This window comes from Rhinolophus sinicus, linkage group LG13 (assembly GCF_036562045.2).
Source record: "Rhinolophus sinicus isolate RSC01 linkage group LG13, ASM3656204v1, whole genome shotgun sequence".
Lineage (NCBI taxonomy): Eukaryota > Metazoa > Chordata > Mammalia > Chiroptera > Rhinolophidae > Rhinolophus > Rhinolophus sinicus.
This window is the reverse complement of record NC_133762.1, coordinates 35,498,686-35,515,316: the sequence shown is the minus strand read 5'-3', so window position 1 is coordinate 35,515,316 and position 16,631 is coordinate 35,498,686. Positions and strand designations below refer to the sequence as shown.

The following is a 16,631-nucleotide window of genomic DNA, read 5'->3' as shown; positions in this document are numbered from 1 at the left end:
TTCTAGGGAGTCAGGCCCCTGCAGAGCGAGTGGGGCTGTGCTTGCAAACAATGTTCTGTTTTCAGTCTCACTGACTACTTTAGTGGGCATCACTGCACACACAGTTCTCCGGCAAGAGCTCCAGCAGGAGCTCTGGGTCCCCTTGACCCAGAGATCCCTATGGCCCCAAGGGGATGCGAGGAGGCCAAGAAAAGGCTGGGGAGGAGGGTTATGGGGGTGGTCTTGCATTTGCCTGAAATTGTCTTCAAGAAGAGGTTAGCCCAGAGGGTACTGCTGCTGGCTGGAATGGAGGGGGATCCTTGACTGTCGAGGATACTGGTGGGGTAGATGAAGTCTGAGTCACCTATTTCACCGTGGCTAGAACTCCTTCTCCCAGCCTCAGTTTTCCCATCTGTAAAATGGAGATAATAGTCCCCCAACTCATGTGGCTGTTGTGAGGCCATGGTGTGAAGATCAAGATGTTAGGCGGCAGACTTCCTCTCCAGGCTGGGGAGAAATGCTCTGACACGCCTCCTGGTGGAAGCGGAAATGCTTCTGAGGGGGCTGCTCAGCCACAAGGACCGTCACTAAAGTGCTCTGGACTCCAGGAGTGGGGTCCATCAGACTCCTAGACCCAAGGAGTGTCTCTGGCAAAGAATGGGGAGAATTAGAGCCAGGGGAACTCTGCAGCAGTCTCAGAGAGGCTTAGGGCACTGTTGGTCATGAAATTGGCTAGATCCAAGGAAATAATTCCAGATCCTTGAGTGTCAGGGCCAGCCCGCTCTGGGTGACAGTTGCAAGATAGCTACATCGAGGAAGAGGAAGAACTCTGGGCCCCAGTCCTGCCTCAGACACTGGGCCCACTGTGTGGTCTTGGGGATGTTCTTCCCCTTTGAGGGCCTCGGGTTCCCCATCTAGAAGATGGGGGTTTCACCTAGGCCACTGCTTTTCACCCAGTGTTCTTTGGGGTCTGGGATTTGCCGTAAGAGCTCCTCTGAAAGATGCAAAGGTCTCGGACACCCAAACTCATGCTTGGTGTGTTAGTTTCCTATTGCCACTATAACAAATTACCACCAACTTAGTGGCTTAAAGCAACACAGATTTATTGTCTTACAGTTCTAGAGGTCAGAAGTCCAACATGGGTCACAGGGCTGCATTCCTCCTGGAGGCTCAAGGGGAGGCTCTGACTCCTTTCGTCTTCCAGCTTCTAAGGCCTGCCCACAGCCCTTGGCTCATGACCCCGCACCAGTCTGACCTCTGCTTCCGTGATCACATCTCCCTCTCGACTCCAACCCTCATGTCTCCTTCTTTTAAGGACCCATGTGATTAGGTTGTACCCATCCAGGTAATCCAGGATAATCTCCCCATCTCAAGATCCTTAATCATGTTTGCAAAGTCCCTTTTATCATGCAAAGTAACATAATCACAGATTCTGGGGATTAGGATATGGGCAACTTTGAAAGGCATCATTCTACCTGCCACACCTGGCTTCAGTTGGAGCCTGTCCGCTCTGACCTGACCCCGCCCCTCCGAGAGCTCTTCCCCCACTGCCCTTGCCCTCACTTGCTCTGTTCCAGCCACACCGATTCTCAGAACACCAGGTACCCAGGCCAGACCAAGCCTTGGGACTCCTCCGAGCAGGGCTAGTGGGGTGCAGGGCTTAGAAACCTCACTGACCTCCCTTCTGCTCCATGTTAGAGATGGGAGGACTGAGATCCAGCAAGGGAAGGGACTTGCCTAAGTGTGAGACTGGTATTTCCAGGATGGTCCTGGCTGGAAGACGCAGCTAGTCCGCCTGCCCCCATTTTACTGAGGCCCAGTGGTTCCACCTAAATGCTGTCCTCTCCTCAGGCCTAGCCCTCTCCACCCAGTCCTGCGGATGTGCGCCTGTATCGACGCTGAGAACTTGGTTCCAGGTTGGCCATCATTGATTTATCCCAGTTGGAAGTGATGGGCTAATGGGTTTGTTGGCCTCTCTGAGGTCTATAGTCCCCAGCGATAGCCCAGAGGTCACACTTGATAGGCTCTTGTTGAGGACAGAGCAGGTTTTTGCAGAGGGTTTACATGATGTAAGGATTCCTTTGCTAAAATAAAGAGCTGGGAAGTACTGCCTTCAGACCCAGGTAAGAAGGGCCCCACTCTTTAGAAGGCCTCTCTGGCCCTCTTTCAACTATGTTCTTCCCCATGAGGCAAGGAATGTTTGGGGGCCAAGGGAACACGCCCACCCGGAGCCTGTATCCCCTCTTTAGATTACACTCTGGATAGTAGGGATCCTGAAATTCTCTGCCCAAATGACCGCAGGCCTGCTCCTAAGGCCAGTATGGGATCTTCCCATGGGTGGCCTACACTGCCAGTGGTAAGCCCAAAGGGTGGTTGTTTTTGGGGGTGTGTGGAGTGAGCTTGGGGTGCACGTGTGTGCAGCTCTTTGTGGTGAGATAGGAGGAAAATAGAGGGCAGACAGCTCCCCCCACCATATTCCACCCTGGAATTCAGAGGAGACCAAGAAGTCTGAGTTCAAACCTGCCTTTCCAAGTTATTCTGAAGATATAGTCCTCAGGGTAGTAGAGTAGCACCTATTTTGTTTAACAGTTTGCTAGCCTGAATTGCAACTTTCCTTCATACATATAGTATGTGGCTCTGTTTGTTTGTACTCTTGCCCTCTGCCCCCACCATGTTAAGGGCAGGCCGGGACTCTTCAAAAATCCTCCCACCACTGGGATCTGGCACCGTGTCCCCCCCAAATCCAGCTGACCCCTCTCTGTCTTCTCTCCCCAGGATAGCTGCTGCCCGGGAGAGGTGACCCGGGCGCCCTGCTAGGGCAACGGCCCCTGCCCCCAGGGCCGGGATCATGAAAGGCCTCGGTGACAGTCGCCCCCGCCATCTCTCCGACAGCCTGGACTCACCACACGAGCCCCTGTTTGCAGGGCCTGACCGCAACCCCTACCTGCTGTCGCCCACGGAGGCCTTCGCCCGCGAGGCTCGCTTCCCTGGGCAGAATGCTCTGCCCGGCGATGGTCTCTTCCCGCTCAACAACCAGCTGCCACCACCCAGCAGTACCTTCCCCCGCATCCATTATAACTCCCACTTCGAGGTGCCAGAGGAGAGCCCCTTCCCCAGCCATGCCCAGGCCACCAAGATCAACCGGCTGCCTGCCAACCTCCTGGACCAGTTTGAGAAGCAGCTGCCCATCCACCGTGATGGCTTCAGCACGCTCCAGTTCCCCCGCGGTGAGGCTAAGGCCCGTGGCGAGAGCCCTGGCCGCATCCGCCACCTGGTCCACTCCGTCCAGAGGCTCTTCTTCACCAAGGCTCCCTCACTGGAGGGCACAGCAGGCAAGGTCGGTGGCAATGGCAGCAAGAAAAGTGGCCTGGAGGACGGCAAGGGCCGGAGGGCCAAGAGCAAGGAGCGGGCCAAGGCTGGGGAGCCCAAACGGCGGAGCCGCTCCAACATCTCAGGGTGGTGGAGCTCTGATGACAACTTGGACGGCGAGGGGGGTGCCTTCCGCAGCAGTGGGCCAGCCTCCGGGCTGATGACGCTGGGCCGCCAGGCAGAACGCAGCCAGCCACGTTACTTCATGCACGCCTACAATACCATCAGCGGGCACATGCTCAAGGCTGCCAAGAACAATACCACTGAGCTGACTGCTCCGCCACCCCCGCCCGCACCCCCAGCCTCCTGCCCCAGCCTTGGGGTGGGCACCGACACCAACTATGTCAAGCGGGGCTCCTGGTCCACTCTGACCCTCAGCCATGCCCACGAGGTCTGCCAGAAGACCTCTGCCACTTTGGATAAGAGCATGCTAAAGTCCAAATCCTGCCACCAGGGACTAGCCTACCACTACCTTCAGGTGGGTCCCTGCCAGGGTCAGGGTGGCATGAGGGGTGCAGGGAAGACATCAGTTGTGAGGCCCAGATGTCCCACAGATTCCCTTGGAAACTTGCTTTACTCTGGCCTCTGTTTACACGCCTAGGAAATGCATGGCTGATAGTACCTGCTAGTAAAGGGATTCCTTCCATTGGTCATGCTCTCAGCAGACATTGAGTAGGACCGTTCTGAGACCAGCCCTGAGTAGAGACTAAAACATGTCCTTGCCCTTTAGAAGACAAATCTGGAAGCTGTGCCATCCACCCTCCTCATAGGTCCAATTGCATAGCATTCTACTTGCCAGCCTCCTGCCTGCTACTCCCACCAGACTGGGGAATCCTTGAGGACAGGGACCATATATGATGTAGTTGTGTGTCCCCAAGACCCAGGACGGGGTCTGGTATAGAGGAAGTGCTTAGGAAATGTGAGAGGAGAGAGGGACCGCTGAACAGATGGACACTTAAATGAACAGAGCTGGAAGTGAGTAAGACATAGCCCCAATTATCAGGATGCTGGGAGAAAAGGACCCCTGAGCAGTCACGTCAGTGTTTGAGCAGCATGTGCTGGAGATGAGCGCAGAGGACTGCAGGAGTCCAGAGGCCCTAACCCAGTTTGGGGGACTACCTTGCTTCCTTCAAATGCTAGTGTTTATTGAAGCACTTACTATGCACCGAGGCCATAGTCAAGGAAAGTGACAGAAGGCTCAGACATCTCTGCTGCTACACATCCCCCAGGTTTTTCACGGGCAGAGAGAGTGGCTGTGTATGTACTGGGTGACTCCCGGGGGCAGAGCCCAAGCTGTGGGTGGAAGGTACAGGAAGCGACTTTCAGTCCACGTCAAGATGGAAGGGGCTGCTTCTGTAGGTAGTGAGCGCTTCGTCCTGGGGGGTATGCCAGCGCAGGCCGGGCCAGACTTTGGGAACACATTACATGCATTATGAACCAGATGAGCATCAAAGTCTGACAAAGCCCTGAGTTCTTGTCATTCTGTATAAAATTCCAAAGACAGACTATGGGGGAAAAGGCTTTTTCTTTTTTTTTCAATAGAAAGAAAATGAAATCCAGGCAGTATTTTGTATATTTAAGGCTTTTGTGGCTCTGAATCCACTTACTCGTTTAGAAATATCAGTGAGAGTGGTGTGTGACCTGGCTTCCTCTCAAAATGGTACGTTTTGGTCCGATCATGTGAAAATGCTTCAGAAACACCATGAAAGGGTGGCCCTGCAGGCCCTGTGTTGTGCTTGTGTGACAGGAGGTAGGTGGGTGGGGGCTGGGGTAGCAACAGGTTTTGAGCAGAGATATACAAGGCCACCTTCCCAAGGGACAGGTGGAAGTAGGGAGGATGGACTAGTAAATGGTTTTGGGGGTAGAATGTGCAGGCCCGAGTGACTGGCTGGGCAGTCAGCTGGGGAAGGGGGTTATGGGAAGGCTGAGGGGAGCTCGTGGGGTGGGAATCCCAGACAGGGACTCTCCCTCAGCTGGGAATTGGCCGCTGGCAAGGTGGGCACTGAGAGGAATGTGGTATCTGTGTAGACATGGTGATTTGGGAGGTGTGCATCTGTGCACATAGTGAAGAATGGGTATGTTGTGTACACTGAGAAATGTGTGTACCTGGGCATCCATGGTGCAGTGTAGACCTAGTAAGGGGGTGCCCTCTGTATGTGCGGAGGAGAAAACAGTGAGCTGGGGACATGCTGAGATGTGTCCGCAGTGCAGGGGTGGCTAGCGTGGATGTAAGGAGGTATGTGAGTATGCTGTGTGTTCACATTGTGTACACAGTGAGGGGTGCGTGGATGATGAAGTGGCTGCCGGCGTGCGTCCTTGGTGAGGTGAATGTGGGGGGAGGTAGCTTGTTCTCTGAGATGTGTGTACATGGTAAGGTGCATGCACCCTGTGTTCAGGCTGAGGGGCGTTAAGTGCCGAGATGTGCACACTCATTCATCACCATGTCAGTGTGTATTAGGAGAACAAGGGACGTAGGCTGTGCGTGCTGCCCTGGCGCAGCTGGCAGATCCTGGCCTTGGAGGGTGCGGGAGGTCCCCTTGGTTGGTTTCTGCCACCATAACCACTGGGGACTAGGCTGTGACTCACTTGCCCATATCATAGCCCCCTTCCACAAGTGGGGTCCCTGAGGTTCAGATGGAAAAACGAAACCTTTTTCCAGCTCACTGTGTGGCTGCCCCTGAAAGCCACTCTGCTCTGTGTACCTCAGTTTACCCACCTGTGGGATGAGGAATTGTGATTGGCTTGAAGGACCCTGCCCCCATACTGATGTGCTTGAGTCCTCTGACCTGTCCTCCTCCCCCTCCTAGGGCCAAGCTCTTGGTGTCAGGTCTGGAGACCTCCCTCAGGCCTGATGTTCTCATCTATGCAGAGGGATCGTAAGCCATCCTCTGCGATAGCAGGGGAAGTGATGGGAACATGGTGGCCTCTCAGAAAGGCAGCTGCATTGGAGGCCTTTGTGATCATGTGGCCTGGGCGGTTTTGCTGGGGCACCTATCCTGGGATCCATGGAGAAATCTGAGGTCGGAAAGGGGCAGGGACTTGCTTAAGGCCACATAGTGAAGCTGTGGCTGAGCCAGCTCTGGAAGCCAGCCATCCTTCTCAGCCTAGGCCTCTGCCTGGCTGCGGGATGGCTTCAGTGGCAGTACCAGACATGGAAGGCCATACTGTCAGGGCCCGAAGCTCTGACCCGAGGCTGGACCGTCTGCTGGAAGTGCGCGCTGCCCCCCGCGCCACCCTCGCTGAGGCCTTTCCTCCCATCCCCAGGTGCCCGGCGGCGGAGGTGAGTGGAGCACCGCCCTGCTGTCCCCGCGCGAGGCGGACACCACAGCTGAAGGCCACATCCCGTGCCGGCGCATGCGCAGCGGCAGCTACATCAAGGCGATGGGCGACGAGGACAGTGACGAGTCTGGCGGCAGTCCCAAGCCCTCACCCAAAACTGCGGCACGGCGCCAGAGCTACCTGAGGGCCACGCAGCAGTCGCTGGGAGAGCAGAGTAACCCCCGCAGGTTAGCACGCAGTCCCTCCCTCTAGAGTCCCGGCCCCCAGGAAAGCCCTGCCCCCGGGAATCCCGCCGCTGGGAGATCCTCTCAGACGTCCAAGCCCCGCCCCAGGAGGTGAGCCCCGCCCACAAATAACCCTGCTCCATTGGAGCTCCGCTCCATCAGGTAAGCCCCGCCTGCACAGGAGCGCTCCCCTCGGAAAGCCTCTTAACACGGGTACAAGCCCCGCCCACAAGCAAGCCTTGCCCCCTAGGCGAGTCCCTCATAGGTATGCCCCATTCCCGGGAACTTCGTCTTCCTCCTCTTTGGCCGCCCCCGGAGAGCCCAGCCGCACTGGTGAATCTTGCCCCAGATCCAGGTGAACCTGCGCCCACAATGACCCCAGTCCCCCTAGGGGAACTCACCTTCAGGTTAGCTCCCTTTCTGAGACTCCCGTCCTTAGGGTGGCCCTTGCACTTTGAAGAATTGACTAAGGAGAGCTCCGCCACTGGATGAATGCGACCCCATAAGTCCCCCACAGTAAAGTTCTGACCACAGGTGAGCCTCATCCTTTGGTAAACCAGGAGAGGTTCTCGAGTAAGTGGCCCAGGTAAACCCTGCCCATAGGAACTACGTCCCCAGGTGAGTTCCACTCCCACAGGGGAAATGCCCCAGCGGACCCACTACTTCAGGTTAGAAGAACCAAGCCCAACACTTGTGCCAGCACTGCCCAGGAAAGGTCAGAGCCCTCTCTGCACATGCTTCTGTAATTGATCCCTGAGCTCCAAGACTGGGGAGGAGGGAAGATCCAGAACTCAGAGAGAGAGAGAGAGAGAGAGCCTTCACCTGTCCCATCACCCTGCCTGGAATTCCACCATTCAAGCCTTATTCCGTTGCTTTAAGACTCAGAAGAGTTAGTGAACGTATGAACAAACGAAACGCATGTGCACAGAAAGCAACAATTAAAATGTAAGAGAAAGAGGTGATACTTCCACATGGCGAAGTCACCGTGGAACGTAGAACAGAAAGAAATGAAAGGCAAGTTAGAGAAAGTCTATCAAATGAGTACAGAACATATGAAACTTGGTATAGGGGATTCAAAGTCCACCGAGGAAGAAAAACAAAAGCAAATCAGAAACAAACCGAAAGACTTAGAAGAGGTAAAGGACACAAGCTTAGTCCTCATTCTCCAGCTCCTGGGGGCGTGAACCAAGGCTTCCTGGAGGACATAGTTTGGGAGGACTGAGACAGAGGAAGGAGAGCAGCAGGGCTGAGGCAGGGAGGAGGAAGCCCAGAGTCTCACTGGCGGGGACAGAAGGCAGGGAATGGCCTGCAGGTGGGAATCCTGGACCCCACCGACCAGTCCCAGGTATGTCTGTCAGCCTCAGTTTCCCGATCTTTAATTGAGGAGCCTGAGCTGAATGATCTCTAAGACCCCCTTTAAGCCTAAAATCCTACAGTTCTGTGAGTGACCAGTGGGCACTGAAGTGGGAGAGGTGGTCAGGCCCAGGGCACAGGTTTTGAATGAGAGGGAATCAATAATAATGTAGTAGCAATAGTTATGGGCACCACCGTCCGTTAGCTCTTGCTGTACTCTGGGTTCTACTGCCCCAGTGCACTTTAATCTGCACCACTGAATCCACCTGGTCCCAGCCCCAGCAGGTAGGCATAGCGTCATTTCCACTTAATAAGTGAGGAAACTGACACTTAAGCAAAGGGTGGTGACTTGCCCAGGGTCACCCCGCAAGGAAGCTGGATTTCACTCCAAGCCCCTTTATATGAAGAGCGTGAGCTGTTGTCTGCTTGGACCTTATCCCCCGTGCAGAGTTGGGAAGAGGCCCAGGGTCAGGTAGATGTGAGAAAGATTGAAGATCAGGGGCCTTGGGAAGAAGTGGTGAGTCTTCAGGGGCTACCTGGACATTATGTTGAAACTGATGCCCTTTGAGCAGCTTTAGTCTGAGGTTAGTGCTATAGGTCTTGACCCATCTTTTCTGTCCTTCCCCTGGAATTACCCCAGACCGGCAGGAAAATGGGTTGTAGAACTGAGCTGGTGTGGGCCACCTCAAGTTTGAAAGGGTCAAAAGCAAGCTTGTGCTGCCACCTGGTGGCTATAGCCTGCATGACAGGCAAGAGTTGCCTGTGTCCTCCAGATTCACAAAGCTTCCAAAAGCTGGGAGCTCACCCCTTGGTGGTCATGGCACACCACCATCACCACCACCACCACCTGGGCTGGCAGTGGCTGCCATTTTTCCCTCTGCCACTGGATAAACGGCCAGTCTTTTCCCCTCTGGGCCTCAGTTTCCCAGGCTGAATAATGGGCGGGCTAAGCCCTGTCTGCTCCCCACCCCCACCAGGAGTCTGGACCGCCTGGATTCTGTGGACATGCTGCTGCCCTCCAAGTGTCCAAGCTGGGAGGAAGACTACAACCCCATCAGCGACAGCCTCAACGACTCCAGCTGCATCAGCCAGGTGAGGGTGATGGGCAGCTAGGTCAGTGGGCTTGGGAGAGCCCCAGCTCCCACCCAGGAGACGGACAGATGTCCAGGCCCAAGCCCTGTTGAGTGGTCTGTACTGTGTTTCTGTTCCGTCTTTGTTCTCGAAGCTGCCTATGTGTGTCTCTCTGCCTCACTGACTGTCTTGTGGCAGGGGAGTAGTCACAGGGCCTGACGTTGCGTAGCCTAAGCTGAAGAGCCTGAGGGAGGGGCCGCATCACTGCTGTAGACCCAGGAGCCCTGAGGATTGGGAGCAGGAAACTGAGGCTTGAGTCCCAATTGTGTCACTGACAGCAGAAACTCAGAACACGTCACCCCCTCCCTGAGCCTCAGTTTCCTGATTTACCACAGGATGGTAATAATTCCTATTTCAAAGGGTTGTGAGGAATCAATGAGATAATGAATATAAAGTGCTCAGCAAAGGGTAGCTACCTTTATGGTCCTTATGGTTCTTATTGCTGTATAACCTCATGTAAATTGCTTCTCCATTCTGGACCACTAACAGCAAATAAGCACGCTGTGCTGCACTTTTAATACTCTCACCCATCAACTCCTTGAACCCTCACGGCTACCCCAGAGGGGGCCTTATTATTCATATACCCATTTCACAGATGAGGACACTGAGGCTCAGAGAGGCACGGTCACACAGCTAGGAGGAGGCAGAGCTGGGCAGGGATCCAGGGCTGTCAGAACCAGACCTGGACCCCAGCCCCTGCCATGTGCATGGTGCTTTAGAGTTTGGAAAGGAAGGCCCAGCCAAGGCTTGAGTGTTCCCCCCATGGTGTGGATTTGGAGACAAGGCCCAGAGAGGCAGACATCTGCCAGTAGTTGCACAGTGAGGCAGTGCAGGCAGCCAGGTGCAGACGCAGCCTTCTGTCTGGGCAGGAACACATCCTGGGTCCCACTGTGTGCAGCCCCACGGCCCAGGCTGATGGACTGCTTAGAGCCCGGAGGCTTTGGGACCCCAACTCCTCCCCAGGCCATTATTCCTAGCCTGGCCGAGCCCTCCCCAGCACTGTCATTCCCAGACTCCAAGGAGACTGACCTCAGGTGTGCGGAGGGGTAGACCACCCCAGCCGTGCGATCCTCTGCCCCTGCCCACCTCATCCAGGCCCCACTAAGTTTCATCTGAACAAGTGTCCTGGCCTGCATGACTGCCACCTGCCATGTGTTCTCGGTGGCCGGAGGGAGCTTATAAAAGACTTAAATCAGAGATCATCACACCCCTGCTCCAAACCTTCCCATGGTTCCCACCTCACCCAGGTGAGAGCCAGAGTCCTTACGCAGACCCGTGAGGCCCCGCCTCCCTCGGGGCCATGATCTGGACTTGCTGTCACTCACCCTGCTCCAACCATGCTGGCCTCCTCTTGGCTTGTCAGACTTTATTTCTGCCACAGGTCACTGCATTTGCTGCTCACTCTCCCAGGATCACCCTTCCCTAAAATCTTTGCACAGCTAGCTCTTCCCTGCATTTCAGGTCTTGGCTCAAATGTCACCTCCTCAGAGGGACTGCCCTATCAGTCTTTCTAAAGGAGCCCCCAGGGCACTGCTCCCCTACCCTGCTTAATTGTCTTGACAGCACTTACCACTATCTGGAATTACGTTTGTTTGTTTATTTACTTGATGTCTGTCTTGCTCTTAAACTGGGAGCTCCCTATGGTGGGGACCTTGCTGTCTGGCTCCCCACATGGCGCAGGACACGTAGGTGTTTGCTGAATGGACGGCTTCCCTTCCTGTCTCTCCCATGCTACCACATTCTCTCATCTCTCAGTCTTGACTACATCCGTCTACATCTGTCTCCCTGTTTTTTCTTTCCCCTCATTCATATTTTTCTCTGATTCTCTAGTGCAGGGGTGTCCAAACTTTTTTCAATGTTTTTCACCAAGGGCCATATGCAGTAAAATACACAAACAGCCGGGCCACTCACTTGAGGTGAAGTACGTATTGCCTCACCTGGTTTATTTAAGTAAACTAAATATATTTTTGGAATTTGCTGTGGGCCAGTAAAAAATGGATCGCGGGCCGCAGTTTGGACACCCCTGCTCTAGTGTGTCTCATCTCCATGTTTCTTTCTGCGTTTGTCTGTCTCTCTCTCACACCCCATTTTCATCCCCTGCCTGGCCTGGCACCTGGAACACTTTTGTCCTTTGGCTACACAAAAAGACACAAGGTATCAGCAAGGCTAATCACTAACAGGTCTCTCCCACGACCCCCTGCCTGGCCCTCTCCTAGCCCAGGGTCCTCTTAACCCCCAAACCCTCACCCCAGAAGCTTGAGTAACCTGAGCCACATATGTGGCCCCAGATTCAGAGATGTCTCAGCTCTAGCTGTGTCTCTGAGGCCTTGACTCCTTCCCCCCCCCTTCCCACCAGGCACTGGACTGTGTAGGCCCTGGCCAGAGAAGAGAAGGCTCTGGGCTCTGTCCCTGATCTGTAGATCCCAGGGGGCTGTCTGCCCAGGTGAGAGGCAGCAGACAGGGCATCCATGGTCCCAGGAGCCAGACCAAGAGCAAGACATATATAGCAGATTACAAGTCCTCAGTGACACTCAGCCCCAGAAGGAGTGAGCGCCCCATTCCTGGAGGAAGCCAAGTGAGGCCTCGCACTTGGGCCTCAGCTAGTCTGAGGAGGAGGTTAAATAAACCAGCCAGCCACAAGTTCTCTTGCAGTCGAGCTTGAATACCCCACCTCCGCCCCCAGCCTTGATCTCCCATAACCCTCCCCCTCTCTTTCCTACAGATTTTTGGACAGGCCTCCCTGATCCCCCAGTTGTTTGGCCATGAGCAGCAGGTCAGTATGTTTGCCATTCTCTGGTCCCCCAATCCCAGAGTCCAGGGCTGGGACTTAGACCTGACGTCTGAGTAACCCCAGCTCCCAGCCTGGGCAGGTACACACAGTAGGAAAGCCATCACTGGTGAGGGTGGAGTCCAACTCATGTTGGTACCCTGACTTTCCATTCCCTGGCCCTGTCACTTCACTTCCCTGTGCCTCAGTTTCTTCTCAAAAATGGGAAAGAATGAGCTAGGTTCTATGGATGGGGTAAGAAATAATCCCAGGATAAAGGAAGACATTCCCTCAGAGTCTTCTGGCTCCTCATCTCCCCCAAAGCCTGGGAAAGGCCTGGGGAGACTGTTTTATTTGGACAGGCTAGGGGCTGGCGGTATTTTCCAGCCCCCAGATCCCCTGACTTTTCTCTTTTTGGGGCCTCCAACAAGACCTTTAAGGATGTTTGAATGAATGCAGAGACTTTTCAATTTTAGGAAAGCGGTTGGAGGCAGTGCCAGTCCTGGTACTGTTTGGCTGCCCTAAAGGAGCTCTCACTCATCCTGCCCCTGGAAGTGGCCCTCGCCTCCCTTCCAGGTTCCAGCCCCAAGACCAGAAAATGGTGCAGGGAAGGTGCTCTAAGTTCAACCCCTCATTGTGGCCGGGAGTGGGCAAGGGACTTGTCCAAAGCCACACGTCCTACGGGGGCAAAACTAACTAGGACTGGCCTCACATTACCTGCTGCCAGATGTGGGTGCCTGATGTGCCCCCACCCCCATATCATAGTTCCCCTTGAACACGTTATTCCAGAAGGTCTTTGGAGAGTATACAGTGGGCCCAGTGACCTCTTTTTCCTCTAACTTCAATAGGCTTATGGTAAGGATGTGATGTGTTCACATACCAAACCCCCAGGCCAGTACCCTGCACACAGTGTGTCCTCAGTGATCCACATACCAGCAGCATTGGCCAGCTGCCACACACACACACACACACACACACACACACACACACACACACACCGAGCTTGGGAGCATCTTAACATTTACAAATCTCTGCAGTCACCGCCAGGGAACTGCCCGTAATAATAGGTACAGGTTAGCAGGTGCTTTCCCTCCCAGATACTATTCTAAGCATGTGATATGAATTATTTAATCTTGATAACAATCCTATAAAATGTGGTCTATATCTAGCCCCCATTTTATAGATAGGGAAACTGAGGCACAGAGCAATTAAGTGACTTACCCACATCCTATTGCGAGGAAATGGTTGAAATCCTGGCAGTCCAGCTCCAGAGCTATGCCATGACTGTGTAATCCCGAAGCAAGACTTCATTGCCCTTGGCAGTTACAAGAGCCCCTCAGTATACGTCAGGTTGCAGCTTTGGAGAATAAACACCTATCTCTTTAATATCCCCTCCAAGTGAATTTTGAATATGCCACACAGCCTTTTAATTTATCAGCACATCCAGTAGAACTTTCTGCAATGATAGAAATGTTTTGTAATCCACACTGTCCCATAAGGTAGCATGAGCACGTGAAATGTGACGAAGGAAATGACTTTCTAAATTTTAATTAATTTAAACCCAAATAGCCACACATGGTTAGTTACTACCATATTGGCCAGCACATATTTAAACCTTTCCAAACATATGCTCCAAACTGGATGATGACCCAGCTCATCATTTTACCTGATAAAGTGTCAGACAAGTACACAGGCATTCCATGTCATTTAGATGAGGAAACACTGCCCCAGAGGATGATGATGGCTTGCAGTCACGCAGCTTGGTCCAGAGCAGAGCTGGCCCCAGGCCCAGCTCCGTCTTTTCCTCCTCATGGTGCTCAGTCAACTTCGGCCCCCTCCCCTGTAGCCCAGACCTCCCCCAGGACCTCCACCCAGTGTCCATCTTTGGCCAGCTGATTCCTCAGCTTATACTCTGTGATCCCCAGTTACAAACATGGCCTGAGCCATGGCTCAGACAGACCCTTCCAGAACCTTTAGAGAATGTATGTATGGTGAGGCCCCTCTATGCTCACACCCCCAAGCTACAGATTTGTAGGTTCTCGGACGATCATCTTTGGAGAGACATTTAGAAGCCATCTAAATGAGGTTGAACTAGATGTGAGATGGCAAATAGCATGCGTGTCGGCTTTCACCATACTGCCCATGGCAGGCATCACTAATCAATCCTCACTGCCACTACCCTCATTCCAGTCTTACCTTCTCTCACCAGACTATTGCATCAGCTTCACCTCTGGCCTCTGCCTCCATTCCAGACTCCCTCCCCAAGAGCTACTCTATATACCAGGGCTAGGTTCATCTTCCTTACATACACACCTGAGTGCTGACTCTACCACTTACTCACTGGGTACTCCTGGCTCATGTCTTCCCCTCACTGCATGTGGTATGAATTATCTCAATCTTAACAACAGTCCTGTAAAATTTGGTCTGTAACTAGCCCCCATTTTATAGATGGTTAATATCTATAAATAATAAGACAGTAACTATCTAGCACACCTACTGCCACCCTCTATTCCAACATTCAGGGCAGATATTACTGATTTTAGCCTTCTTTCCTGCTGAATTCAAATATGACCTCAAAATCTATCAGTCCATCAATATGGACACACAAAAGAAATCTAGTTAATGTAATCTAGTTAATATCCTATAAACTCTCCTTAATAGTTTCTCCATTGTAGAGATGGGAAAGGGGAAGCCCAGAGAGGTGAGAGGGGCTGTATATTTCCTAAGGACTCCATTTGCCCATCCCATACTCTGAGTGAGGTGGGAGGGAGAAGTTGGGCTGAGTTGCGGCCCCATAGACTCAACAGCCCTATAACTGGACCGACCACCAAGTTCTCCGCCCCTCCAGAAGAGGCAAAGCTGGCCCCTGACGCCTGTCTTGGCCTGGACAGGTACGGGAGGCAGATCTGAGCGACCAGTATGAGGCGGCCTGCGAGTCCGCCTGCAGCGAAGCAGAGTCGGCAGCAGCTGAGGCACTTGACTTGCCTCTGCCGAGCTACTTCCGCTCCCGCAGCCACAGCTACCTGCGCGCCATCCAGGCCGGCTGCTCGCAGGAGGAGGACAGTGTGTCCCTGCAGTCCCTTTCCCCACCGCCCAGCACCAGTAGCCTCAGCAACAGTCGCACGCTTCCGAGTGAGTACCGCAGTGAGGGGAGGGTATGCTATTTTGTTTTGTTTTGTTGAGGGTGGAGGGAATAGGCAGTGGGAAATGCTGGGGAGGAATCTGCGGTGGGCTAGTCAGGCCTGGAGGGATGGTTAGGAGCAAAAGCAGGAGGCCTTGGGGCTGAACTTCCCACCAATTGGCAAACTGGAGCTCCAATGGGGACACAGCTGCAGATGCCAGCACTGGTGGCCGAGGTGAGGGGGATGGAGAAGGCTCCAGGTTGTGGAATAGTACGTGGTGGCCTCTGACTGTCCAGACACTGGCTCAGAGCTGACCCCTGCTGGTAGGCGGAGCTCACTGAAGCCCTACCTACTGGTACCTGTTTGGATTAGTTCACGTAGGCAAACCTGTGACGAAAGCCTGAAACCTGCAGGGAAGGCAGAGCCCGCGGGGAGAAGATGGAATCTACATTGAGCCTTCTCAAAGGAGTGAGTTTGCAGGTTTCTCTCATAGTCACCATCAGGGACAAACTACCCTTCCTGATACTTGCTCTAAATCCTTTGACGATAACTCATGCAGGATCAGAGGGTAAAAAGGACCCTATGTCACAAGAACAAGCCATGAAAATCAAGAAAATCAAGACCGGGGAAAATCATAGCATAATTTCTGGTTTAGTAGAGAGAGTTTTGAGCTGACTCTGGCTAGCTGGTTCTCCTCCCTGAGCCTCAATTTCCCCATCTTTAAATAAACTGAGGCATAAGCCAGACCGCAGGAGGCTCTTCGGAAGGTGAAATTAGACTGAGCATAGAAGTGTTTAGCGGGGCCTTGCACATGGTAAAAGCTGACAAGTGGTAGCTGTTATCACTCGTTTCAGACTTGACTCTGAGCTTCCTAACCGTCGAAGCCACTTGGGGTTGGATTGCAGGAAGAGAAACAGCTGTTTCAAGTGCTCAACTGGTGTTTGCTGTTCATAAATGAACCTGAATCCTGTGGTAGTCTACACACAGGAAACCAGCTTATTGACTGAATGAACTGGTGTTTACAGGCGGTAGAGCAAGAAACCGCTTTGTTTCACTGTTGTCTTCAAACCCTTGGTGATAGCTGGGCAGATCCCTGAGCTTTTCCAGTCACTTTTAGACTGTAAGGAACAGTCTTGTTTTCAGGTATTGAGAGTCCAGTCTGGCCTTCCTCAAATCTCATGCACCTGCAGCTAGGGCCTGCCTGGGGCTGGGCATGGTGGTCGGTGTCTTCTGTGTTCCGTGTTCACGAGTGGCTGTTTCAGGTCCCTCCAGGTGGGAGGGGAAGGTAGCTAGTGCAGGTGTTGTCTGGCATCAGGACTGTCTGTACGACAGATGCCACGTGCTGGCTTTCTCCTACGTGGTGTTTTAGGAGTTTTTCCTATCCTGCAGGGCCCGCATGGTACCTTC

The 16,631-nt window shown here is 53.5% G+C and overlaps 1 protein-coding gene across 8 annotated transcripts in view; it reads left to right on the top strand.

The window, feature by feature from the left end:
• Positions 1 to 16,631, top strand: part of DLGAP4 (DLG associated protein 4) — a 234,063-nt gene that overhangs the window by 147,727 nt on the left and 69,705 nt on the right. For 7 of the 8 annotated variants that reach the window (XM_074317780.1, XM_074317784.1, XM_074317781.1 and 4 more), the window contains 5 exons: positions 2,755 to 3,826; positions 6,613 to 6,854; positions 9,182 to 9,296; positions 12,058 to 12,108; positions 14,994 to 15,234. In XM_074317780.1, the coding sequence (XP_074173881.1) occupies positions 2,828 to 3,826; positions 6,613 to 6,854; positions 9,182 to 9,296; positions 12,058 to 12,108; positions 14,994 to 15,234 (1,648 nt within the window). In that variant the 5' untranslated portion in view covers positions 2,755 to 2,827. The remainder of the gene's footprint in view (positions 1 to 2,754; positions 3,827 to 6,612; positions 6,855 to 9,181; positions 9,297 to 12,057; positions 12,109 to 14,993; positions 15,235 to 16,631) is intronic. The other variant, XM_074317782.1, reaches the window with a different exon arrangement.